Source organism: Lepisosteus oculatus, chromosome 28 (assembly GCF_040954835.1).
Source record: "Lepisosteus oculatus isolate fLepOcu1 chromosome 28, fLepOcu1.hap2, whole genome shotgun sequence".
NCBI lineage: Eukaryota > Metazoa > Chordata > Actinopteri > Semionotiformes > Lepisosteidae > Lepisosteus > Lepisosteus oculatus.
Genome location: NC_090723.1, coordinates 5,823,137 through 5,849,752, shown reverse-complemented (window position 1 = coordinate 5,849,752; position 26,616 = coordinate 5,823,137). Strand labels below are relative to the sequence as shown.

Genomic DNA, 26,616 nt, shown 5'->3' with positions numbered 1-26,616 from the left:
AATGGTAACTTCCTTCTGAAATAGTGGAAAGATTCAATACATCCTTTTTGGGTATTTTATTTTGACTCCTTATTGCGATCCTGTGCGCACAGTTGTGTTGTGCTTGTTGTGTGTTTGGAGGAGCCAGACTCCCTAATGGGTTCGGCCTGATCTGGTCTCCCAGGAGTCTGCTGTGGAATGAGTGGCCCCTGTGGCCCAGCAGACCTGCTGGGGTTCAGCTACAGCTTTTCTTCCTCAGTCACTGCCCTGGGGCACAGGTCTATGCTGGCGCAGGGCCGAAATTTACAGGGATCATCCAGTAGAGACTAGTGGGCTGTGCAGTGTGCCTGGTGACCAGAGAAGGAAGATAGCTGCTGTTTTCTTTAAGTGCTATTAGCAAAAGATTAAGTCTAGGGTTGTGTCCTGGTAAGAAAAGAAAAAAGTGCAAGGTGACAGTGGCACCTAAGACACATTTGTGTCAGAAAACGTTTCTGTAATTCTAAACCAGGTTCAGATGCCTAGAATTGTTTCGTATTTTGAAGAGTCCATGTCATGTTCCAGCCATCCTTCCCTCAATGTCAATAGTAAATCAGCTGTAGAAGAGCTGTTTGTTTCTTTCCAGTTCCTGCCGGAGAGCAGACGACAAGACCACACGTCAGTCTCCGCGCTCTGCAGTAGTGATGGTGATGGGGTTTAACAAGCAGTTGTAATTAATAAAAATATAGTGGAATGCTATGCTCTGAGTATGCATGTGTGTTTGTGCAGGTATCGCAGTATTTGCTAGGACCAGATTAGGTAAAATATCCCTTAAAAGATGGGAAACCTGAGAAGCCGGTGTTTTGTCTACCAGTAAGGCTCATAAAGCAGGTTACTGGTTTTGTAGACGCCAGACAGCATCTTTTGTAAAACCTCGAAGTGCCAGAAGCCTTTTTTTTATTATTTGGGCCTGCGCTTACCCCTCAACAGGTTTCAGTTCAGAACAGCGTAGCAGAGCAAATATAATTGAGTGCAAGTCAGCGGGAGGTGCTCATGCATAGAAATCCGAATTTGAGTGTTTGTGTGCTCTGCTCATCCTGTGGATGCAGGGCAGGCCTGGCAGAAGCTGTGAGAGATCCCCCACACTTCTCCACAGCCTGTACAACACGTCTGTCAGCAGCACTCATTGTTGCAACCTCACCTCCCTCTTTACTCAATATTGTGCATTGAAACCACTGGGTTTTGTTGCAAGTAGATATTTGTGCAGCCTGTGCTAGGAAGTGGGTACCTGATACTCTGGATCTCCCAGATTGGTATAGGAGAGTTAGATGGCAGCTTTTGATTGGAGATCTCTTGGCATCTGTCAAACATATTGAAATCAGATGCTAAAGAAATCAATTTTCTCCCTCTTAGCAACAGCTAGTCTGTGAGGACAACACTGTCATCCACTAGGAAGCCAATTCATTAATCGTGAGCAGTAAGAAACAAGGATCTAAGGCTGGTTTGCTTGTATTTAACCTTGCCAGAAATCCACCTGTTTCATGAAGGATCCAGTTCATAACATGGCTAATTGGTTCTAGACTCCTACAATCCTCTACATTAAAAATGAGTCTGCTGTGTCAGTGCTTGTTTACTTCATTTCCACTTGTGTCCTTTCTGGCTCCTTGCGTTGTTGGTGATCTTGAAAGAACTCGCTAGCTCAGTGCCTGTCCAGATTTTGAATATCCATGTCAAAATCCCCATCCCCACGTAATCTTTAGCCTGTTCCAGGCTAAAAAGATTAATTTCCTTTTGTCTGAGTATGACAGTGCCTTTAGAAAATGGGCCATGTGGCTTTATTGTAACATGCACAAGCTTGGTCTTTTTAAGATGTGGAACAGCCTCAGTAGTTGGGTTAATGTTTTGCGATTCGTGGTGTTTGCCACAGGTGTTTTCATGGTGTATAGTTTTTGAAAGTAAGTTGCAGGCCTTGTTCCTTTAGACAGTAGATATTTTGCATGATGCTGCAGTCTTCGTGCAAAGGAAGAAAAAGATTCCACCTCAATGCGTTCATGTGTTGTTGGTTTTATGACTTTTTCTCTGAATCACTCAATAATGCGATAGAAAGCGGAGAAGATCATTGCACTGGAGGGGTTGTGGAACTGTGAATTTGTGCAGATGTTTTTCTCTCCCGAGCTCCAGTAGCTTGTAAAGTGAGTCACATGTTAGCTTTTTTTGGTGATGGGATTTCAATGTGACCTTATTTTAAAAAGGTAAAAAGGTCTCGGCTTGTTTGATTGAACAGTGTTTCCTTTAAGCCATGAGCAATGTTAACTGGAAGAGGGGAATTCCCTGCATTTGTGTTTAAATTAAAGATGATTTAAAGAGGTACAGAAATGGATCCCTGTTCTAGAGGTTTCAAGAAATGTCTGCTGTTACCTTGTCCCCAGGAAGTTCACATGGAGGACTTTTATTTATGTGACACAAAATAACCAGGGGAAGCTTATCAGTGTTGCACCCGGTACAAGTGTTAAAGGAATAGGCTTCACCAGTGGGCTCCAGATCTGTGTTCCATCAGTGTTGAAATTCATTTTCCAGAGGGTTTTTTCATCTGGCAGGTGTTCCCAAATATCACTTGCAGCTGAAAGAAGACCAGATAAATTAATGCCCAGTACCTAAGGACTGAAACATGAGTGCCTGATCTTTTAACAGGCCTTATACACTGTAAACAGAGGGCATTAGTGGTCTGGGACAGCTCCGCCATGTTGTTGAAATTGATACCCGAGCTTCTTTAGAGAAGCAGCTGGATGATCCAGGGAGCTATTGATGGTCTAGTTAGGTGGGCCGAATGGCCTCCTCACATAGTGTTTCTTGTCCCCTTGTGTTCTTACAGGTCTCGTTCTACATTGTGACTTCTTTGTACTCGCCTACATTTCCTTCAGTATTGTTGTTTAATTGCAGTGGTAATTGGTAAAAGAGCTCAAGGCCCAGTGTGGTGTAGTTTGAAAACAATGAACAGATGTTCTTCTCATGTGAGAGAGTGTGTCCACGGTTTTATTTTGTTAATTGAGAAACTTTTTAAAAAAAAAACTGTGAATGGCGAAGGGGGGACTTGTTGCATTGTCCCTGCGTGTGTTCAGTGTTCGGCGTGTGTTCAGTTTCAGATGCTGAATTGACCACATGGTATTATGAAGGGGCAGAGTCCTTCACCCCGATTCCAAAAGTGGCTGTTCTAGGCAATAAAAGCGGAAAAACAACATGGTGGGGATAATTAGGGGGTAAAGGCCTTTTTAAAAACGTTCGTGGTAGCTTTGGAGAGAAGGGGGTCCTCTCTCGGACACGCAGGGCGCAGGACTTCCTCTGGACAGAGCGCCAGGCTGTCTCTGGGCTTTTCTGCGCTGTAGGAACCTGATCTGTCACTACGTCACCGCAGAGCACCGCTGGGACTGCCTCTGAATCGCTGGGCGAGGGGCGTCTGATTTGTGACGTGCATGGCTATTTCCTAGTTAGCTTCCCCTTTGGTCTGTTCACTCTGGAGCGATGTGGCGTCTTAAAGTGTTATTCCGCAGTTGGGTTGATCTCGATTTTGTGCCAAGGATGGTTTTTCAAACCTTGTTTAAATTGCTTGTGTCCTTCAGTACAGCGAAGGTCTTGATAGTACGATATTTTCAATACTCCTGTAAAAAAAAAAAAAGTCATCACAGGCAGCGTGAGGTGTAGTTCTCAGTGCTGCATCACCAGTGAGACTCCTGTGCTGGCCGACCTGACATCAGCGCTACAAGGTTGGCAGCATTTCCAGAAAGAAGCGTCCATAAAGATCCTTTTGCAGGTGGGAATGAGTGGTAGAGGATTTAGTGTTTAACATGCTTTGCTTTCCTCCTTGCATTCCCCTCTGAGCTACACAGTCTGGCGTCCCTGAAGTTCCCCCTTAAGTAAGGAGTTTTGCACTCTTCTGATCTGCTGTGTAATGCTGTAAATGCTGTGCATCTCCCAGATAGGTGCTGCAGTTCAGTGGTGGAGGAATTGGGCTTCCCCTGCACTTCCCCTGGGGTGATTTGGAGATGAAATGTGCTATACCAATGCAGTTCATTCATTGTCCCCCTGCCTGCTTTTATTTCGAGAGCTAAAGGGTTAATGGACTGGGGTGGCAGTATGGTCAGTGAAGGTTGAATAGCTGAGAATCTCTGACAGCAGGGTCTTTCTGCTATTTTCAGATAAGTGACCTGTTCCCTGCTTGATCTGCTGACAGAGGCTAGATCTGCGTTCTTGCTCAACATGGGGGGGGCTGGGGTTCAACAGCAGCACCATGATCTGGAGACGCATGTTTCTGCACCTAGGGTCTCTGACTGTGTCATCCAGCAGGAGGGCATGTGGGAGCCCGGGGCGCAGGAGGGACATGGCCGAATGACGAAACATTCATCGCTCTTACGATTTGCTGTATTTTTTTTAATTGGATCTCGCATTCAGCTTCGGCATATGAGAAGTAACAGTTTCATGGTACATCGATACTTAGCCTTTTGTTTGAAATTCTCTTTAGGTGCTGGAGTGAGACGCTCTCATGTACAGAACCTCCCTGTCTGGCGTCTGTTTCTGTGTTGCCGTTTAATGTCAGACCAGAAGCAAAGCCAGGCTTTCCCAGTAGTTTACGTATAAGAGTGATTGTGTATGGAGTGCATATGAATGTTACATATAGAAATCTTCACAATTTAAAAATAAGTGTTTTTCCAGGTGATGCCAAAGTGCTCATAAAAAACACCCATTACAGTTGTAAAGTTTTCTTTTGTGCGGGTCTTTGTCCTTAAGATTTAAGCGGTCTTCTTTTAAGCACTTTGAGAAGCCACTTTTAAAGGCGCTATATAAAATAAGGTTTATTATTATTATTGTTCTTTTTTTTAAAGGAAACTCTGTCTCTTTCCTGACCGCACACCTCACTCTTAAAGGAGTTTATGCTGAAGGCCAGTGTAAAAAGAAGGGTAAATGTTTGTGTGCCAGACTGAAGCACGGTCATTTCAAGTGATCCGATGGGATTTTGCTTGTGCAGAAAACTGTCAAAGTTAATGGCTGATAAAATGCTGCAGTGACCGCCAGTATTCCTGCATGGATCTTCAGGTGCAGGAACAGTGGCATGGATGAGGGGAAATGTGCAGGAGTTACTCCGGCCTGTGCTTGTTCACCATGCCACCAGGTGGCGCTGGTAGCAGCAGCTTTGACAGGCAAGAACAAGGTCTGAGCTCAGACACAACAGGACACACTGGCTGACTGGAGAGGGATGCAGGGAATGGAGCACTTGTTTAAGAGAAGAACATGGAATCTTTATCGGGGGAAAAAACTGTTGATGATATCATATTGTTGATTCTGGGGGCAGGTGGTTTGCAGGAGGGGGAGGAAACCTTTTTAAATTTCCATGTGATTTGAAAATAAAATGCATGCAGAAGGAAGTCGAAGATGAGGAGTAAGCTGATTCTGTGAAACCAGCCCTGTGCACTGGGCTTTCTATAAGTGTAAGCAATGATTTTCATTAAATAACAGGTAGTGACAGTATGTAAGGCAACGAACAGAGCAGGAAATACAAACCGACAGTAAATATGTGCCCGAGTGCACGGTGACCTGTTGAGGATGAGCACGGCCGTCGGGTGAGTGAAACTGATTAATCGTCTCTGTCTGCTCCTTCCTCTCCAGGCGCTCGGCTCGTTCCAGGAGCCGCTCCCCGGTCCCCTTCTCCTCCTCCTCCTCGCGGCGCTCTTCCTCCCGCTCGCGCAGCAAGAAGCGCTCGTCCGGAGCCCACAGCAGCCGGCCGCCCAGCCTGTCCCCCTCCTCGTCCCGCTACCCGCTCAACTCCAGCCTGGGGGCCGAGCTGAGCCGGCGCAAGAAGGAGCGGCAGGCCGCCGCCGCCGCCGCGGCCGCCGCCCGGGCGCCCTCGCCCCCGCCCGCGCCCCGCCGCGCGGCCCCCAGCCAGCCCCCCCGGCCCGAGCCCGAGCCCGAGCCGCCGTCCGCCCCCGAGAGGGAGCCTCCCGCCGAGGAGCCCCCTGCGCCGGAGAGACCCCTTCCCCCCCCTGCCGCCGCCGCCGCCCCTCCGGCACAGGACGACCCCCCCAGAGAGGACAAGAGCACGCCCCCGCCCCCCCCTCCTTTTTCATCCCCCCCGCCCCCGCTCCCCCCATCCCAGACTCCCCCGCTACCCCCCCTGCCCCCCTCCCCGTCCCTCGCAGCCCACCACCAGCCCCCCCCTCCGCTACCAGAGCTCAGCCAGCCCGCTCCGGCGCCGCCCCCACCCTCGGCGGCGGCGGCGTCGTCGTTGTCGTCGTCGTCGTCCACCTCCTCCTCCTCCTCGCAGGCCAGGTCCCCTGCGGCCCCCTCGGCCCGCAGCCCGGCCCGCCAAGCCCAGCCCCCGGCCCAGCCGGGCCACATCAAGACCTCCACCCTGCCCCCTCTCCCGCTGCCGCCCATGCTGCTGGGAGACAGCAGCCAGGACAGGTGAGTCGGCCGACGGAAACACTCGAGAGTCTCGCACAGCACACACACCCCGTCAGGACTGACAGGCTGCTGTGCCCATTGACTGACGGGCTGCTGTGCCCATTGCAATACGAAGAATGAAGTACTGAGACGGCCGTTGTACCTTGTTGTACATTTTCTGCAATTACACAACTGTTATGTAGTTCAACCTCCTAAGGAACATGCACAATTCCAATTCAGGCTTGCTTGCTTTGTCATCATCTTTATCAACTTTTCTCCCTTGACTCTTGTGACCTGCTCAGCCCAAAGGAGGCCGTCCCCCATCGCTCAGCGAAGAGAGAGAAGGAGGTCCGGCCTCGGCCCCTGCTGAGCGACCTCCCGCTGCCGCCCACCCTGCCTGGGGGCGACCCATCGCCCCCTCAGTCCCCTGTCCACAGGACTCCCCCTCCACCGCAACCTACCTTCAAAAAGAGACCAAAGTGAGTCCTGTGGAGCCCACTCAGACCCAGGCTCAGGCCTTTATTTCAAGCTAATGCTTGACGTCTTGTACATTGCACAATTTATAGATTCAATTATCCTCAGGGTGGTAAGAGAGGACAAAGTGCCAATGCTTTATGTTTTAGTCTGCGACAGGAACTAATCTGGTTTGTACTTTGTTTCTGGGGACAGGTTTTGCTGTCCGCGCTATGGCGAGAGGAAGCAGACACAGAGCGACTGGGGGAAGCGCTGCGTGGACAAGTTTGACATTATCGGCATCATCGGAGAGGGCACCTATGGACAGGTGTACAAGGCCAAGGACAAGGACACGGGTGAGAGACAGGGGGGCCTGATGGTCTGCCCGCTACCTGGCACAAAGCATGGCACAGCTGTAGGGTCCAGTTCCGGGTCTGCAGGGCAGGTGTGTCCACTGGCCCACCCTCATAGACCACACCAGTCCTCCAGGGCCAGAGCTGGACCTCCCTGGCATAGGAGAGAGAGGACAAATGAGTGCAGGACTTGTTAGGTGCCACAAAGAAGGCGAGTGTGTGATATAGATGCACTACTCTCCCAAAAATACAACATTTGTTCCAAGAGCAAGGGCAAAGCTTCCATTTCCTTTGAGAGGTGCCCAGAGTACGAAGTGCTGCACTGTGGCAGCTGCTTCTTCAATGCAAAGATGCAGCTAAGTCTTGTGTTGTTGATGCCAGCCAGATAGCTTGTAGTTGCCACATACAGTTTTGAGCACTAGTGCGCTCGTGAAAATGGGCTACGCGCTTGTGTTCTCTTGAGCGCGACCCAGCAACATGCAGCTGATCGCGGAGGGCGCTGTAGTAACGTTTTGCCCGAGGTGAGTGCAGGAAGTGAGCTCCTGTCCGTTCCCCCTCCCGCGCAGGCGAGCTGGTGGCCCTGAAGAAGGTGCGCCTGGACAACGAGAAGGAGGGCTTCCCCATCACGGCCATCCGGGAGATCAAGATCCTGCGGCAGCTGAACCACCGCAGCGTGGTCAACATGAAGGAGATCGTCACCGACAAGCAGGACGCCGTGGATTTCAAGAAGGACAAAGGTGGGAGTGGGAGGCGTGGTTTTCAGTGGACGGTGACATAGACTGGTGTCCTGAAACCTTCAGGTCATTGGCAGCTATACCTGCCCTCAGTCTTCCAGAACAGCGCAGTCCCAAAGGGATCAATATAAAGACCACATGTGACAGAATAAAGAAAGCTGTGTAAAGTAATGCGCCTTGATAATGCCGAATTAAAAATTAATCTGCTGTTCAAGGGAGATCTGGACAATCTGAACTTGTTTGATGTTCATGTTCGTACCCTCTGCATGGCTCTTACCTGTGTCCAGGTGCATTCTACCTGGTGTTTGAGTACATGGACCATGACCTGATGGGGCTGCTGGAGTCGGGGCTGGTGCAGTTCTCTCAGGATCACATCAAGAGCTTCATGAGGCAGTTGATGGAGGGCCTGGACTACTGCCACAAGAAGAACTTCCTGCACAGGGACATCAAGTGCTCCAATATCCTGCTAAACAACAGGTATGGTGGCCGGGTGTTGCCACATGTTGTGTTTTGCTGGGGAAATGTGTCCTTCTTTTGTCAGTGTCGGCAGTCATGAAAAACAGCATCGTGTGTAGAGAAATACAAGTGTTACAATGTAACAGGCCCTTTGTGATTGTGTGTAACTATGTTGAGTGCTCGTATTTGTCTAATGTCTAGAACAGAGTTACAATGCTTGAATATACACTGCCTTTCAAAAATATTGTTTTATGTTTTATTTTGAACGGTGGGATTCAGGTGAATGATGAAACAGTGTTCAGTCGGTGATTTAATGTGGATTGGAACACATTTGCTGTTATGTCACTTTCAGAGTGTAAATCTGCATGTCGTACTCGCTAAGGCCAGGTCATGCTTCGTTGTAGCAGGGGTGTGCTTTGAAGCATCTGCAGTCCCTTTCTTTATGCACATTTTAACCACTTTCACATCATTTTGGTTGAGATCACATCTGTCCATTAACTTTGTTCCGAAACCCTGCTGTCCTGGATGTGTATGGCCCCTGCTGAGCTGGTTCGCCTTCTTTATTGAGGATGTAACTGTCAGTAGAATAGTGAACTGTGATGCATAATGATAATGAATTCTGAAATTGACATAAAACATTGTGTCTCTTTATGTAGAAGAAATGCTCTCATAGTAATAGGGCAGTGATTCAAGCAATAACAAAAAATGAACAACCAGTGCAACCTTGGAGCATAAAAAAGTGGAAAATCTCACAACATCAAGCTCCAGATGTAGATTTAAATGCATTTTACATGCTAGAGGCAAAATAGAAGTTGGAGTATCCCACAATTAGGGAAGAACTCAAACTGACTGCAGAAATAGATAGGTTTGCAAACAGACATGAACTCTCCAAAATATAAAGTGAGTGTGTCCCAGTATTTATAGTCATGTAAAATCATGAGGTTCACCCCAGTTTGTTTTGATTCTAATATGATTGAATTTCTAGTAGTGGAAGTACCCAAGAAACAAAATTTTCATCCTTCGTCTTTAAGTTAATCTCGTGATGACAAATAGAAATTGTTTTGAGTGTAAAGCAACGATATGGCTGGACTTTGCTGTCCCGGGACTTTCAGAGGGCAGAATACGACCGGTCAAGGACGGGGGCGAAGGCGCTCTGCCACATGTCTTGGCTGTTGCCTGCCGCCCAGTTCTTCATGAAACTCTCTCTCTCCCTTTCTGTCTCCTCTTGCCAGTGGGCAGATCAAGCTGGCAGACTTTGGCCTGGCACGGCTCTACAACTCGGAGGAGAGGTAAGACGAGGCTACACCGCAGGGCCGAGGAGGCGGTATATAACCACTCACTGGCATCTGATTTCTAGAACTGCATGCACCTTTACTCCGAGTTTCGTAGCTTTGCTGCCGTATTTGTATCTGAAAGTAGGCAAGATGTCAACTGACAACATCAAGGTCAAGTCTATGTATCATTTTGACAGGAAACAAACATGTCAATTATGGGTCTGTAACCCTGCTTCTGGAGAGCCACAGTCCTGCAGGGTCTGCTGATACCCTTTAATGTGAGCAGTAAGCTGAGGTCTGGGGAGCATTTTCACTCCTATTTAAGCAACCCGTTGATCCAATTAAGTCATTCAGAGCTGAACTGCAATTAAAAAAAAACACAAGACACTGTGGTTCTTCAGGATCAGGGCTGGACATCTCGGGAATAAAGCACATTGGAAGATAAAGTGCCTAATTGTTAAATGCTCAGTGTTTAATGCATTTCAAAATGAACAGCTAAGCTAAACAATATCTAGTGAGGTGTGATGTCAGCTGTGAACACGAAGGGAAATTGGATTGTAATCATACTGGCAGGAGATCTTGGCATCTTTATGACATCTGTAGTTTTTATTTACACTCTGCTTTCAAGTTCACCTGTTATTTCTTCTGAAGCACTGTATTTGTAAAACTATTCTTGGTGTGCTTTTCCCTGCCTGATTAAGAGTACAGGCAGCAAGACGAGCCTGTTCTGTCCATCTTCCTTATGTTGTTGCTGTTAGCTTGGTGATCCCAGAGTTGCTGCATGAGACACCTTGTACTGATATTGCAGGCACCGATCAGCCACAGTCCTGAATGTTCTTGCAGAAACTAACATAAGCTAGTCGTAAGATTGGTGCTAACTGGGGCTTGTGAAACTACTGCCGTGTGTAATGTAGTGATCTTATCCCCAAACTATGCCACTGACACGAACATGGTCATCTGCTTGGTTCCCAAATAGCATTTAAAGGTAACACAAAGGGAAGTTTTAAACATATGGATGACTGTTAAGTGGAATTTATAGTTGGAACCAATATGGTAGGTGGTTAAAATAAATATCATACTGAAGCAAAGATATACAGGTGGCAGATAGAATATCTGTAGTGCAAAGCTTGAGGGTGGGCTAATCCAACAATAGAAAATAGAAAAGAGCAAAGCAGGTACTTTTTTTTTTTCTGGCCTTATTTTTTATTCTCATAGTTATACGTGTTCGTTACTGTAAATTCCTTTTTTATTTTACAAAGCCAAGGACAAGCAAATGAATCTCACGTTTTTAGTGTCATCATCACTAGGGCGTGATGAATAATAATGCACAGGGTGGGTGTGTAGTGCAGGAATGTTCCAAGCCAGTCCACTGGAACAGGGGGGCTGCAGGCTCCCTCTGGCCTTGAAAGCGATGGACGTGGAGGGGTCTGGTCAACTGCAGTTGAGTTACATGCAGCTGGCTAGACTGAGACAGGATTGGTTGTAACATCTGTAATTCAAAATGGCCTTGTCTATCTGTGTAATGCAAGGTAGTGCCAGTCTTCCTGTGGGCCTCTCGCTAACAATCTTGGTACTGCATCCCTCCCCTCCCCACCTGCAGTCGGCCGTATACCAACAAGGTGATCACGCTGTGGTACCGCCCCCCCGAGCTGCTGCTGGGCGAGGAACGCTACACTCCAGCCATCGACGTCTGGAGCTGCGGGTGAGTCGCCCTGGCAACCACAGCGCCTCCCCTGTGCTTTAAGCCGGTGGCACAGACAGGAGCCTCGCTGCTGGCAGAGGGTTGTGCCACAAAACAGGGTTTGCGTGCATCTCTCCGTATGTATAAACGCTGCATGTGATGTCAGAGGTGTGCACAGCTGAACTCGACTCTGATCTGCTTTCTTTTAATCTGCACTAAGGTCATCCTTTGATTATTCAGCACTACAGAGGAAAAACTGCACCCCTGCTCTTTGCATAGGGTATTAAATGTTTATAGTACCATACAGGTTGTGGAGTCTTTCCAGATGTTGTTTTTTCGAGCTTGAACGGCTCCCCCCAGCCTGTTCCTGAGCTTTTTCAGGGCTGTTGCTGCTCCCCACAGTAACAGTAAACAGACTGCACTGGCTCAGAATGCCCACATGGTGTCACTCTTAACATTTTATCACTGCAGTAAGACTGCGTTGCTCATCTGTTCAAAAGGGCAGTCAGCTGCATGTGACAGTCCGTTGCTTGAAGATTTGGTTTACTTGTGATCTACTGAGTAGTTATAACCTCATTTATTTCTGACAGCGTGGGGTGAAGGGTCCCTTATTTTTAGTGCAGTTTTATCCAAAGGGCTGCAGTTAAAAATAGAACATTAATGCATTTCTGTGTTTTTTATCTTTTTCTCTGTGTGTAGTTGTATCCTGGGTGAGCTGTTTACTAAGAAGCCCATATTCCAGGCCAATCAGGAGCTGGCCCAACTGGAGCTCATTAGGTATGGTGCCCTCTGCTGGCTATTGGCTGTAACTGCACTGTACAATACAGTATTAAGTCTGATTTATGGCCAAGTGCTACAGATAGGGCGCACACAGACCTGAATTACTGCTTTCTAAATAAATGCACTTTGAGTTTTTTTGTGTGTTTGCAGTTAATCTTTTAAGAAGACCCACTTTTCAACTGTGTTGAAGCGTTGAAAAACATACAAGTTACAAGGACTGTATATAAGACAATACTTCAGTTGACAATAGAGAATATATATGTATAATGGGACACATCATTTTAAATAGGAATAGTACTGTACATTTGTTAACTTAATGAAGATTCTGTGGGTATAGCACGTCTGTAGCACTGGCTGGGCCTAGTGTGGTGTCCACAGGCTTTTCCCCTGTGTGGTCAGTAGGGGTCACTGTTTGTCTTGGTCTGGCTCCCCTGTGACATGGTGCTGTGTCCGGCCTTGTCTTCTCTCTCCTCAGCCGGCTGTGTGGCAGCCCCTGCCCAGCCGTGTGGCCCGACGTCATCAAGCTCCCCTACTTCAACACCATGAAGCCCAAGAAGCAGTACCGCCGGCGCGTGCGCGAGGAGTTCGCCTTGTACGTGGGCAGGCCTTTTGTCTGTATGTCCGTGTGTGTGTCAGCCGGGAACTAACGGCACAGAGCCATAGGGAACACGCACGGGCTACTTCCACGCTGGAAAGTGTGAGGAAAAGTAGGAAGTGTGTGAATGGGCCCAGCGGGTGAGTGTCCAAACGCAGAGCTTTTCAGGTGTGAAGAAAACCCAAGCTCTTTGACCTTTCGCTCTGCTCTTCACAGCGTTTGAGCTTTTGCTTGATCACATGCACTCCGAATGCTGATGCAGCTCCTTGGTCACACCTCTCCGGCACAGAACCGCTTCGGCAGGGGTTCAGAATATGTGCAGACATATGTATGACACGTTGGCCTTGTCTGTTTTTCACAGATGAAATGAGCAGTTCATAGTCACACCTGTGCACATGTATGTGTGTATACTTCTGCCATCTCTGTATTTCACAAGAAGGTTTCACTGATTTTCTATCTGGAAGAGAGCTTACAAATCCAGTGCTCTAGTATAGTGACCAGGAGACAGTTCAGAAGTTCACCCTTAATTCAGCTGGTGGCGTCGTTTCTCCCTTCTCCACCTGATCTGAAATGCAGTGGTGCAGGATGGTTGCATTTCAGAGGTGGACAAAGGGGTTCCTCTGCTATAGGTACACAGCATTGTTGGGGATAGACAACGCTAGATACATGCATTCCTGCTATTTCTCCCTAGAGCAGGCCATGACTCAGCTCTTTCTCCCTAGAGCAGTCCATGACTAAGCTCTTTCTCCCTAGAACAGGCCATGACTCTGCGCAGACTGTAATTGAATGTGCCAGGGCTGCGTGTTTCTTGGCGCGTCTGGGTAGACGTGAGCCTCACCCTCCCCTTTAATTCCCTTTCCAGTCTCCCCAGTGCGGCTCTGGACCTGCTGGAGCGCATGCTGACCCTTGACCCCGCGCGGCGCTGCACGGCGGAGCAGGCCCTGCAGAGCGAGTTCCTGCATGACGTGGACCCCAGCAAGATGGCCCCGCCCGAGTGAGTACCCGCTGCGCCCCCCTGGGCACCCCAAACATTGCGGCGTGTCTATAAGCTACCTTATGGACTTTCCACCATCCCCAGTTCAATAACAGTGAAAACCAGGGTACAGTTTTCATGGAATCCCTGATTTCACATTCTTACTGTTGCATTTAAGCCTGGTCTCTCACCGCACATTAACGAATCAAGTAGACATTGCAAACTGCACACGATGACAAATGGCTGAGGAAGTCAAAACTTCTAGATGTGCTTTAATGGTTTATTCAGAGCTCACATTATTCAAATTAAAAGTTGTGGGAAGTGCTTGCATATGTAAATGTACTGCTGGGAAAATGTTCACACAGACTTTTTTAGAGATGTATCCAACCACAAATCTGCATTTGTCAGATTTTACAAATGAGAGAAATAGAATAATAATAATTGCTTACACTTATATAGCGCTTTTTCTGGACACTCCACTCAAAGCGCTTTACAGGTAATGGGGATCCCCTCCACCACCACCAGTGTGCAGCCCCACCTGGATGATGCAACAGCAGCCATAGTGCGCCAGAACGCTCCCCACACACCAGCTATATGATAGAAGGTTCCTGTTATAACGTGGACTGACTGAATATATTGTATTACTCCACCTTGCCAGAGTAGCATATCTCTAGGAACTCATGTTGAACGCAGTACGGGCTATGTCCACTCCCAGCTACAAGTCTGTCATCTAGGGAGACTAGCAGAGCTCCACTTTATGCAAAGCAAAGAACCGCTGCCACTGACTCACACTGATGCTTTTTTCTTTGCACACTGCTTGTTCTGAGTTTTATTGAAGTTGTATGTTATTTAACTTTGTTGTTGCTGCTGCTGTTCTGTGTTGGTTTCCTCATTGTCTTTGTATTGGAACATACATAAGCAAAAATAAGCATTTCACTACACTTTTGCATATGACAGATGAACTGGACTGGACAAATGTCCAAATGAACATAATTTTCAGAGAATCCCCCTTCACAAAAGAGGTCTGTCACTGCTGTGTTTAATGGTGGCTCAGCAGCACTTCACTGAACAGCGAGCTGGTGTTCATTTGCTGCAGGATAGAAACACACAAACAGTGCTGCTGTCTCTCCGGTTGTGCTTCAGAGGAAGTGCAGGCAGTTCTCCAATCCTGCTGCGCGGCACCTTCCTCCAACACCAGTCTCTGCTTTCCCGTAGTCTTCCTCGCTGGCAGGACTGCCACGAGCTGTGGAGCAAGAAGAGGCGGCGCCAGCGGCAGAGCGGGCTGCCCGACGACATGCCCGCGGCCAAGGTGCCCCGCAAGGACCCCGGCGCCGCCGCCGCCGGCGAGAACAACCGGCCCCCGGCCAGCCCGGCCGGCGCCCCCCCGCCTCCCGCCCCCAGCCGCCCGGCCCCGGCTGGCATCACCGCCGCCGCCGAGCTGGCAGGTCAGAGCCCACGAGAGCCGCCTGCCTTCCTGGGTTTCTGCATCCGCCCTCTTTCTCTCTGTGTCTTTGCCCGATTCTGAAAAACTCCAGTGAGGAGGTGAGGGGTGTCGTTTGGGGGTACAGAGGGTGTTGCCCCCCAGGAAGCGTTAGTGCCTTGTGTGTGTGGGTTGTTGCTAACCAGGGGTCTCCATCCCTGGTGCTGCAGGACTCCAGTCCAGCAGAATTTCTGGGTAACCGTTAGGCCCTCAGTTTCAAGGGTTGGAACGGCTTAATTGTGAGGTAAGTAGAGCATATCTAATACAGACATCCGAATGCCCCTCAGCCCTCGGGGGCGAATTGGTAGTCTTTGGTCCAGTATGGTGACTGGGGACACTGTCCTGTGGGAGGTGCTGGTTTTCGGTGATCACATCAAGTGGATGTCCTGACGACATGCTCATGAAAGGTGCTGTGGTACTGCTCTTTAGCGCAGTGGGGTGAACCCGGGTGTCCTGGTTAGGTTATCCTCTGGGCTGCCCCCCTACAGCATGTCAGCTTTAACCAAGTCCTGTAGGGTTTATGAGACAGCACTGTGCAGCGGTGGTTAGGGACTCTGTAAGTCAAAGGTTGAATGTTCAACTCCTGTCTGGGGCTCTGCTGTTGTACCCTTAAGCATGGACCTCACTTAGATTGTTCTGGTACAGTGACCAGCTTTATTTGGATCAAATTATCTGCCTAGATACTCCTCTTCCTATGTTTCTTCTGAGCCTTTTAGGATACAGCTGCAGCTATGCTCTTAATTTTGCTGTTAGTTTGCTTTGGGGTTTATTACTACTTGTGTAATTTTCCTTTATGGCTGTGTGTTGAATGTTGTTGTTAACATCTTAACCCGATTAAAACTTCCGTGTTATGAGGGAGGACGGAGCTATGTGTGTGCTAACTGACTTTATCATTACCCTGTAATATCACGTTAAATGAACAGCAAGGGCAGTACAGATCATCCCCACCATGGTTGTCGCCTTAAGATGAAATGATCAAAGCTAGTCTTAACTCGAAGAATCTTGGGGGACCTGCTTCTGACAGGCGTCTCACCAGGATGGTCTTTACACAGAGGCTTGTGGGAGGCGGGGGTATACTGCACAGCCACTTCCTTTACAGAATTGTTCCCTCATTTCTAATGTCTTGTGCTTCCTAAGTAGAGGGATCATTGTGTAACTATATGGTATTTTGCAGTACAGATTTTCTGCTGCCTGTGTATGCTTTGTCCTAGTGAGGTTTTCATCGTTTGCGCATGCAAGACAATCGGTTATCTCCGGTCTGCCAGCGTGCTGTGCGGCCACTGTTCCCAGTGGGATTAACCTCTTCGGGCATCATGAGGATGCTTTTTCTGCTGTGTGAGCTTGGACCCGAGTCCATTCTGCTGACCAACACTCGCCACCCGATATCAGCTGAAGAAAAATTAAGATCTTTGAAGTCTCAGTTCTTTCTTTCTCTTTGCTAGTACAAATAAGTGTTACATTTAATTTTTAACGTAAAGGTCATTACACAACCACTCCTACTGAAATCCTCAAAGATGACCAGGGCCTGTATGTTCATACTCCGAAGTCACCCTGAACCCCTATAGTTACACAGTACCTCTTCATTTGTGCATATAACCACTACTTGCACTTGCCCAGAAACCAGTGCTTTATTGTGAAGTCATCGATTGAGTGGTTTGAGTGTGAGAAAAGGGAATTTGTCTTTTTTTTAAGTCTGCATAGAAGTGCAAAGAGAATCTGATGACTAAACCCCACCAGACTTCCTTACATCTTTCAAGAATTACAGCCTTTTTGCTAGGTTCTTTGTTCTGAGCTTACTGCTGTACTCATGAAAGGTATTGCAGAACAATAGTCAAAACATACCTGCAGATGGTAAAATGAGTACTGTGAAGCTAGCCAGTGTAGGTTTAGCAATACCCTGTCCTTAAAGAAGAATTTGAACCTTATTTGTTTATATCTTAGAAAAGTGACTTCTGCTTTTTTTGTACTAAAACAAGTTTGCATTGGTTTTTTTCAAGCCGTGGAGAAGAATGTGAAGCAGTAATTTTATTGCTTTAGTTTAATTTGGCCATGTTAAGTAGATCACTTGCGAAAGCTGCAACATAAGTACACATTTTCTTCTGTGATTTGGAATGTTTTTCTACCTGTGTAGCAGTCTAATTCTAAGGAAATAAGGATCTTGTTTTTTGGGTTTTGCAAACCTAAGAACATATACAGACAGCTAATTGTGTAGCTTCTTCAGACATGAATAATACGAACTGTCCTCAACTTCTCTGAGAGCCTGGTTCGGTTCCTGGGGCCAGATTTCAGTCCTGAGCCTGTACTGTTTTATACTTTGTTAGTGGATTCCTGTCTTATTTCAAACACTGCTTAGCTCAGTTTAAGGCATTTTGTAATACAACGAATGCTCTTGCTTATACAGATTATACAGACCGTTTAAATTATGGTGGTATTGTATAAAAGAGAATTTGTGCAAGATGAATGCTGTGTAACCTGGGGAGTCCTTGTATTTAAACAAGCCAGTGAAAGGTATCTTGATAAAGTGATTTAAGGGTATAGATGGAATATACAGTATGGTCTCCTTATATGAGTCATTCCCACCTGTTTTTTATTTAATAAGCTGATTTTTGCTCTCCTGTGCTGGGCTCATGTAAAGCATTGCCAAAGTTTTAAAATTACTCATCTTCTTTTATTTTTTATTGTACTGGATCTATTTTCATAATGAAGGCTTGTGTGTTTTAAGTCCATGTGTTTACAGGAATAGCACGGGATGTTTGTGTTTGATCATTGTAGCCATGTAGCTACTGTACAGTAGCATAAAGGAGCAGGAGAGTTATTGTTCTATCAGTTGTTTATGCATCGACTAAGGAATTTAATCACTTTACTCAAATAATTAACCAGCAGTGTTAGTGTTTTCATACTTAGGTGCTGTACTGTGAAGTCTGAGTGTTTGAGGGAACATTTCTGAGCTCTGGAACCAATCATAGATTATAACACCGGAAGTAATGGGAATTTAACTTTTGTTACACAAGCTGTTTTTGGAGAAAGTATTAAGCTTGTATGACAAGGGATTACTGTTCTGTATGCTGTAGTGGGAAAGAGGAACTAAAGCTCAGCTAAACACACTGCAAACCGATACTGGTTTAGAATGAAATATCATACATTAAATATAATGACATGCATAAAAAATGGAATAACTCCACCAATTTTTATTGTGTACCAGTGATTTGAAATCTAGAATTGATTTTTTTCTCTTAGATCAAATTCGAGACTAGTCACTAGCAGCTGCAAAAAAAATTAAACCTGTGTAATCTCCAGTAAGGGGTTATGAAGGTAAGACCATTTACTAGACGATAGTTCTCCGTTCGTGCACAGGTTCTGAGGTGCACTGCAGGCATGCCTGGTGTGGGTATTGACCCCTCGTGTGCTGTCATGTGTAGGTCTGGGTGAGGCCACGGAGCAGCTCAACCAAAACGAGATGGCCGTGCTGCTCAACCTGCTGCAGAGACAGACAGACTTCAGCCTTCCCCAGATGGCACAGCTGCTCAACGTTCCTTCCAATCCTGAAACACAGCAGCAGCTGGAGACCCTCACCCAATCCCTGTCGGCGCTGACTGAGGCCTCCAATCAGCAGCGCGAGCACCACAAACAGCTGCAGAAGCAGCGGGACGAGGAGGAGGAAGAGGAGGAGGAGGAGGCGGCGCCGGAGCAGGTGGAGGAGCCTGCCGCCAGCGCCGAGCCAGTGGCGAAGCACGGAGAGCCCCCAGAGCCGGCCCCGTTGGCTGATCTGCCTGTCAGTCAAGAGGACCTGCCCAATCTGCTGGCTCTGCTGCTGGGGCAGCTCATCAAACCCCAGGAAGGGGCGGAGCAAGGGGACGAGAGCAACGGTGTCCAATCAGAGGAGCCGGTTAGACACAACGCCAACGACTGCAAGGGCAAGTCTCAGTTTAGTCTCTAGGGGGCGTAGTTCACTGGGTTTCAAGTGTTCTGTATACTGTAGTGGGAAAGAGGAACTAAACCTCAGCTAAACACTGCAAACCGATACTGGTTTCAATGAAATATCATACATTAAATATAATGAAATGTATTTTTATATATATAATTTTTTTGGCTAGATCCTTTGCTGGCCCAAACTTTTTTTAAAGTGGTGTGTTTTTTAATTTTTTCAGCTTCGGGCTAGTTTATCAGAATGTTGCAAGCTCCACTTTACCAGCTCTGACGTTTTCATCCCAAAAAGCTCACATTCTGCACACAGCGGCTGTGAAATGAAGTGACCGACGTTTGTCTAAAATGCTTTACGCGTGCGGCTTTCTCACATACGTGAGCCAGTGGGATCAATCCGCCGTTTCAGACACTGTGAGGCTCTGTATTATACTTTTCCTTCCTTCCTTCAGTAATGTAAATATAGATAAACTTTATCGGAAAAGAATGCTAGTGTAACACTTAACAGCCCCAGTTCCGTATTCTATGTGAGCAGGACACTGTTGGTAACTCCTCACCATCTGCCATTGCTGAAAGCTCAGTTTTGTAATGTCAGCTTTTTGTGAAGAAAATATAAATTATAATTCAAAATAAATGTTTGAAACCTTAGATTTCCCATGCATGTCTTTTTTTTATTATTCATCTCTACACACTGCTGTATCACATCCTCCTGAAATATCTTAAACGATTAAGAAAAAAAAAAAGGTAAGAGCTTCCCTTCAGTTTTTGCCTCTGTGAGATTTGGGGTTTTTTTTTTTTTGAGAGCTTCCGTTTCTGTCCAATTTCGGTGGGATTAACGGAAATCCGCAAGCTGATAGACGCTGGCTGACAAACGTGGAGAGAAGTGTCACATGTTTGAGCAGATGCTTAAAGGACATGGAATTTTTCATAGAGATCTGCCCTCAGTTTTCCTGTATTCATTGTATTTTGCTGTTCAGCAATCTTGATTTTGTCTCCTGCCTTTTTATGCTTCGAATTTTATTTCATGTTAAATACTTTTCTATTTTAAACGGAGATGAAAGCCGAGTTGAGCTAACGAGCAGATCTCCTGACGCACTGTGCCACTTGATCGTTATCAGTAGTCGCTGCTGCATTGCTTGTATTTTTGTGTGTGAAAGTTTTAGGCCGGCAGAGTTTAATCTGGACCAAGTGCTTCGCTGCCGGTGACCCTGTATACAACAAGAGAAGTCTGAAATTTAAACTGCTGTCAAGCGTTATTAACTGGTGTCATTTTTTCCAGTTTCATTATTCTTTTTTCATGTGTTGACAGCGTGGTTCTGTAATCCATAGCTCCACGTATTATGGTCCTGAGACCATTTTAGGTTTTAGCAAAATGAAGATGTGTTTATGTGGTATGTAGTAACCTTAAATGTATTCTAAAGCTTTTCCTCAAAAGCTTACCTCCTTCCCTGTCCAAACCCCCAACCAACCCTAAGGCAATATGACAGTTGCATTAATCATAAGTCATTATATGAGGAATTAAAGTGCAGTAAATCAAACATGTTGCAATTTGCACAATTCAGTGATGATTCTAAAGTAGAATAGGTTAATGTATTTCTGGTGGTGCTGGGCACAAGTGATAGTATCCTGATTTTTCTGCTGTTGCTTTGCATCCAGAAGCAGGGATTGTGTGATGTCTTGCAGTGAGTCCCTCTTCAAAGAGTGGTGCAAGCAACAAGATCTTGGCTCTGGAGCGTTTCCTTGTGATTCTTCCGGGCTGACACCACCCCTAGCAGGCAGTGTTGATCCCAGAAGGCCTATCCAGCGCGGGAGCTCTCAGGATCGTGCATCTGTAACACTGCCCAGCACCGAACCTGACCTCCACAGGGTGCCCCCTCTAACCCAGAGATAACTGCAGCAGGGCTGTGTCGATCACAAGAGAGCCAAATCTTTTTTTTTAAAGTGAGACTCCAGGCCTCAGGCAGGACATCCATCATCTTCTAGTCCTAAGAGCTGCCATTAGGTAGTTTGGAAGCTGTATTTTCTCCTGCATGGTGATGGGCAGGGACACTTCATCAGTCTCTGGAGCAAGTGGTTGAACGTGAAGGATAGTTCAGAGTGCTGGTGTATGTCAGGGTGTTGACCAGTCTAATGCTGCTCCTAAGAGAAGCCTCAGCCAGCTGTGAGAGAGCCGCTCTTTCAAGACAGGTCTAAAGGGTCTCTAGAAATGTCTTTTCTGTGGGCTGGGTGGGGTGCATGGCCTTCTCTGGTGTTCTGACTCTCCGATGTCTCTGTCGTTAGATTTGGGCGGCTTGTATTTTGTGCGCTGGCGGATTCTTTGCCAGTGTTGCATTCGGATCGTGGGGATTCGGCAGTGGGGGAGCTCGGTGGCTCCCAGCTGCTCTGACAGCAGCCTCCCACGCTGACCAAACCTCATGTCCTCAGCAGTGTTCCCTCTAATTTTAATGGCCTGTGTGCACAAAACTTTGTGCGCATTTTTTCCCCAGTGACAAAACCTTGTGCGCACTAAATTGAGTGTATGTAAAATTGTAAACCTGAAATTATTTTATGTTAATATAGTCATTCTCATAGTAACATAGAGATCCAAAAGACTGGGACAGCGATTCCACGAGCCCAGTCATAGAGACGGCGTGCCGAGCGAGCAGGAGCAGTGAGGTTCGAGACCACGAGAGCAGAGATATCGAATATCGAGTAGCAATAATAATGCACACAGCCGAGCTGGGCCTCTCGCAGACAGTCTCGTGTTTGTTTTATTATTATATTTTTTAATTTGATTTTGTGTGCGCAGTTCAATTTCCTGCGTGCGCACACGCGCACAGCTTAGCGGGAACATTGGTCCTCAGACCCCTCTTGGAGGCGGAAGCAGGGGTTTCCCTGTGATTAGTATATTTTTTCAAACCGTGATCGGTCTCTCCGGTTTGGAGAGCGGGTGTAGACGGGCTGGGGTGATCTGTGAAACCACGCCTCCTGGGTTTACACATGCATGGTTTCGGTCTGGTAGATGGGGCTTAGGACATTAAAATACGTGATCACTGAGAAGGCTTGTTCTTCCAGTTGCAGATCAATTATGTGCAGGTCCCACCATTTCCATCAATATAATCCCTACCACCCTCTGTTGTCTCTGAGCATGCATGTCAATGTCGGAGGTTATTTCAGTCACTAGAGTAACCTGTTCTTCAGGGAAGAGAAGCCAAAGCTATCAGACTAAGGCCAATCACAGTAAATGTAGACAGGAAGCAGATAGAATCTGATGGCAGAAGCTGGAAGTTGATTTATTTTTGTGTAATTTTTGTTTTCCTTGTGCTGAGAAGGAAACGGAGCATATGGTCCATATTGTTTATGGTGCATAGCAACAACAGATAATTAAAGATGTATATTCCATTTTTACTATTCCTAATTTTACATAGATGGTCAGTGCATTACCAGCTGAGTAAATGTGAAGTTTATACTTACTGGGGACTGCCTCACATCCGTTGTCTTTAAAGAGGCAGGTGCGTGATGTGCATCAGTCCTAATTCCCTGTTCTGCTTTGATTTTTTTAGCTGGTGCACCTGGCCGGCGAAAGGCTGCGATTACGAGCCAAGGATCACTCCCCCAGGAGAAAAGGCCACCTTCCCCCCCTGGCCCTCCTCCTGGACTTCCGGCAGCCCCCAGCCAGAATGAAGGTGACCCAGAGTTCCCTGCGCCCCAGGACATCAACCCAGCTGTAGCGGCTGCTCTCCTGCAGCTCATCTCTCAGCAGGAGGTGGAGTCTGGTCCAAGACAGCCAGACTCGGGACATGAGAAGGCGGGGCCAAAAGTGGACCTAAGAGAGGAGGAGCCACTCTGGAGGGCGGATGTACAGCACAACAGGAAAGCAGAGCCGTCTCAGAGGGGGGTGGAGCCTCCGCACGGTGCAGTGTGGTCCTCCGGCCAGCAGAAGGCAGCAGCGGCAGTGGGGCTTGCTTCCCGGACTCAGTCGGCAGATTCTCCCCAGTCCCCTGCCAGCCGTCCGCGGGCGGGGTCCCTGTCCCTCCCACCCAGCGCTGCCTCCACAGAGTTCCCCGGGGACCAGGACTTGCGGTTTGCGCGCGGCGCTCCTGCTGAGCCAGGAGCCCCTGGGTTCCAGGGCACTTCAGGCTGGAGCCACGGCAACAAGGGTTACCGCGGGAACGTGCGGCCGCCTCAGGCTCAGCCACCTGGCAGCGGCAGCAGCAGCAGCAGCAAGGGAAAGGGAGTCCCTTACTGACCCTACCTAGACCACTCACTATGGGAACAGGGCCCTGCGTCTGGGGGCCTCGCTTGAGTAGAGAGCAGAGGGATTCGGTGATCCCAGGTTAGTATGGGCCAGCCTTGCTGACCTCTAGCAGTGAGGGCCACAACATGCACCGCTTGGAGTCTCAGAACACCCCCTCCTGCTGTGAGCACAGCCCTTGGGCGCTCAGACTCCCTAGGAGTAGGAGATACGGTAGTGAGTTTTCTTGAAAGTCATTTTACAGAGCTGGAATGAAGGGGGGGTGTGCGGGGGTTGTTAACGCAAGCGTGCGGCTGCCTCTGTCTCTGACCTCCTTGGTGAGTGGCCTCAGCTCACCCAGCCTGACCCCATACGAGCCCGCTTGCGTCCATGAAGAGCCCTCCTGTCAGGCGACACCTGTCCGCTACAGAAGCACTGTGCCGCCCCCCCCCCCCAGCCCCGAGTGGCTGGTCCGTCTCCAGCGCCCGCCGCCTGCTTGTCCATCTGCACCTCGCTGGGGCGCGCCTGGCCTCTCCCCACGAGTTGGGCTTTGAAGGGCACGGGAGTGGTCTGTGGGGCGGTGTCGAGGGCGCCGCAGGAAAGGGCAAATTCAGTTTGCAGGTTTCGTTTCACGAGAGCAAATCAAGTTGAAGACGTTGTCGAGTTTGGGGTGCTGAATGTTTCTTGAGTTTCATGCTGTATCACACGTCTTTTTTTCTGTTTTCCTCCTGGGAGGCACTGGCCTACGATGGAAGGGGGGATCTTTATGTTGGTCTTGGTTTCTCAGCCTGAATGGACCCACATGGATTGAACAAGGCACGAATGAGGACTGGGTTTTAGGGGGCTGCTGCGGGCCACAGGACAAGGGGGGGGTGTTTGTCTTTGACACCTATGACCCAGACTTGACCGCAGAACCCAAGTGCTGTTTTGGCCTCATGACTCTAGAGTGACATTTCTTGCAAAATGAGGAGAGTTTATTGAGATTTGTTTTTTTACATTTTCTTATTTTTTAGTAGAAGTTTTTTTTTCGTTTCTTTTTGACCACTACAGCGCAGGGGGGGGAATTGATTAGGAAGGTGCTGTTTAGTTAAAAAAACTGAGGGCTGACAATGTTGCTGCTGTTTATTGTAATAATACAGTTCCCTGGTTTTTCCTGCACAGGACTGCAGGCCTGCTGGGCACCTCATTCCTGTGGCACTGACTTCCTGTACTTCCTGTCTTTCCGTGCCCAGGGCCACCTGTACCTGTCTAGACCTGCCCCTCAGTGTGAAGTTTGCGCCTTGCCCTTTCAAACCCAGCAGTTCTCCTCCCATTAAGTACAGTTCATCCGTGACCGACCGACGCTTCTTCTGTAAGCATGATCCCCACGTTCACATTCTCACGCTGCCTGTGGGTCGGCTTCCTGTGTGGGAAATCTCGGGTGACTCGTGCCCTGGGCCCATGGCCTCCCTCTCCCTGCTGTCGACACAAGGTTGTCTTTTCCCTGGGCCTGGGCAGTGTGAAGGAGGGCTGTGTTAACTGTAAGGCTTTCTGTGTGACGGACCCGCAGACAGACGGACGAGGCGTAGTTGCGCAGGAAGATGCAGGCACTGCGAACGGCTTTAGAGCGGCCCGCCGGTATCCAGGCACTGCAGAAGCACACGAGCTGCACGAGCGACCTGCAGTGCGACGCACGGGCTGCGCGGCTCGGCGCATTGCCATCCCCCCCCCGCCCCAGGTCGTGCTGACCCCTCAGCCCCTGCTCGCTGGCTCCCCGCCGCCCCCCGCAGGCCGGCGCCGCTTCAGTTTGGTTGCATTATTTTGTAATTAAAAGTAAAAAAAAATAAATAAAAATCGTTCTGATCCTTTGAGCTTTGGTGAGCAGGGGGGAGAAAAACTTTAAAAAACAAAATGAAAATTGGGTTGTACCTCTGTACAGATATTTTGTAATATATAAAATGTTTTCTTTTTTCAGTTTATTAAAGGAAATCTGAAGGCTAGACTCAATGATGTGTCAGGAGTTGTCCTTTTGCACACGACAGGCAGTGCCGCTGAGGCCAGCATGGTCAGTCCCTGTCTTTTCACCGCCTCCCCAGTTACCACTTCTGGGCATAGATGAGTGCATTTCAAACCACAATGAGAGGAAGACAAAATCTCCAGTTCACATCACAAAACACAATTTCCAGGTACGCACAGAGCCATATCTCCGCCACTGTCTGCGATTCAGAACGAGGCAAAAGAACCTCCTGTGACGCGATGCAGCCCCGTGACATCATAAACTAGCAGGCTTGTGAATACATCTCTTTAATCCAACAGAAATATACAAATATTGCCCTCAAATCTGAGACGGTTCTGCAGAAAAATACTACGTTGTTTTTATTTCATGTGCATGGGAGCAAAGCGCAGAGATGCTCTGTGTATTTTTCTCAGAAGTGATTAAAAAATTGCAAGAATTAAAAATGATTTATCATGCTTCCCCGTGCTTAAAAAAGAGTGGCAGTATTCCAAAATCGAGCACATCTTCCTACTTCCCTGTTTGCCAACGATCACTTCTTTTAATACAATTGGTCACTTAGGTTCTTGCACGAGTTCCTGTATAACGGTAAAGGGTTATAGTAACCATTCAGTTCTGTATGTCCACCTTATCAAATACCGCGGCTTCAGAAAATACAAAAAAAAAGTATGTGCAAAGTGCACAGAGACCTCCTTGACAGTGGTGAAATGTCTGCTGTACGACCTGTACTCATTCGTACATCTCATCAGTCATTACAGTGACGAGCGAGTAGGAAGGGACACTTCACGTCACAATTCACGGGAACTCAAAATGCACGTTTGTGAGATAAGTGGTGCCTTACAGTACCTCCACAGAGTTCACGATTTTGTGCATAATTTGGGATTTGTAAGATTTTGCGATGCCCCCCCCAAAAAATTTCTGTCGAGATTCAGTAGTCTGAGAAACTGGGGTTGCAGTTCCCCTTTTAGCGATGCAGTGCGGTGGGTTATTCTACACCTCTTTAAATCGTCCGCAGCTGAAGACCTTCGTAAAGGCCAGATTTGTCCTGTTTGGCCAGTGAGCGATCCGCTCAATCAGCTCATTAGGAGCCAAGGGAGAACGATGATCTACAGACACTGCAGCCAGGCCGGACTGGCGCGATCCACTGAAAACCAGGGTGTGATGAGGGCACATGAGGGCAGTGGGTCTTGTAGTGCCATGCTATGGACAGTGGTATGGTGAGCCCTGCAGTGCTCAGTAGAAGTATTCAAATAAGCTGTGCTGAAAAGAAACAACGTTTAGGCCGTGGAGCCTTCTTCGGGTGTGTGATGCAACCGAAACGTT

At 47.9% G+C, this 26,616-nt stretch overlaps 1 protein-coding gene across 3 annotated transcripts in view; it reads left to right on the top strand.

Moving 5' to 3' along the window:
* Positions 1-25,286, top strand: part of cdk12 (cyclin dependent kinase 12) — a 30,925-nt gene extending 5,639 nt beyond the window's left edge. For all 3 annotated transcript variants that reach the window (XM_069185812.1, XM_069185811.1, XM_069185810.1), the window contains exons 3-15: positions 5,614-6,408; positions 6,690-6,866; positions 7,057-7,196; positions 7,760-7,930; positions 8,215-8,404; positions 9,616-9,672; positions 11,258-11,359; positions 12,038-12,115; positions 12,594-12,710; positions 13,576-13,707; positions 14,902-15,131; positions 18,586-19,080; positions 22,630-25,286. In XM_069185812.1, coding sequence (XP_069041913.1) covers positions 5,614-6,408; positions 6,690-6,866; positions 7,057-7,196; positions 7,760-7,930; positions 8,215-8,404; positions 9,616-9,672; positions 11,258-11,359; positions 12,038-12,115; positions 12,594-12,710; positions 13,576-13,707; positions 14,902-15,131; positions 18,586-19,080; positions 22,630-23,315 — 3,370 coding nt within the window. In that variant the 3' untranslated portion in view covers positions 23,316-25,286. The remainder of the gene's footprint in view (positions 1-5,613; positions 6,409-6,689; positions 6,867-7,056; positions 7,197-7,759; positions 7,931-8,214; positions 8,405-9,615; positions 9,673-11,257; positions 11,360-12,037; positions 12,116-12,593; positions 12,711-13,575; positions 13,708-14,901; positions 15,132-18,585; positions 19,081-22,629) is intronic.
* Positions 25,287-26,616: the final 1,330 nt, after the last annotated feature.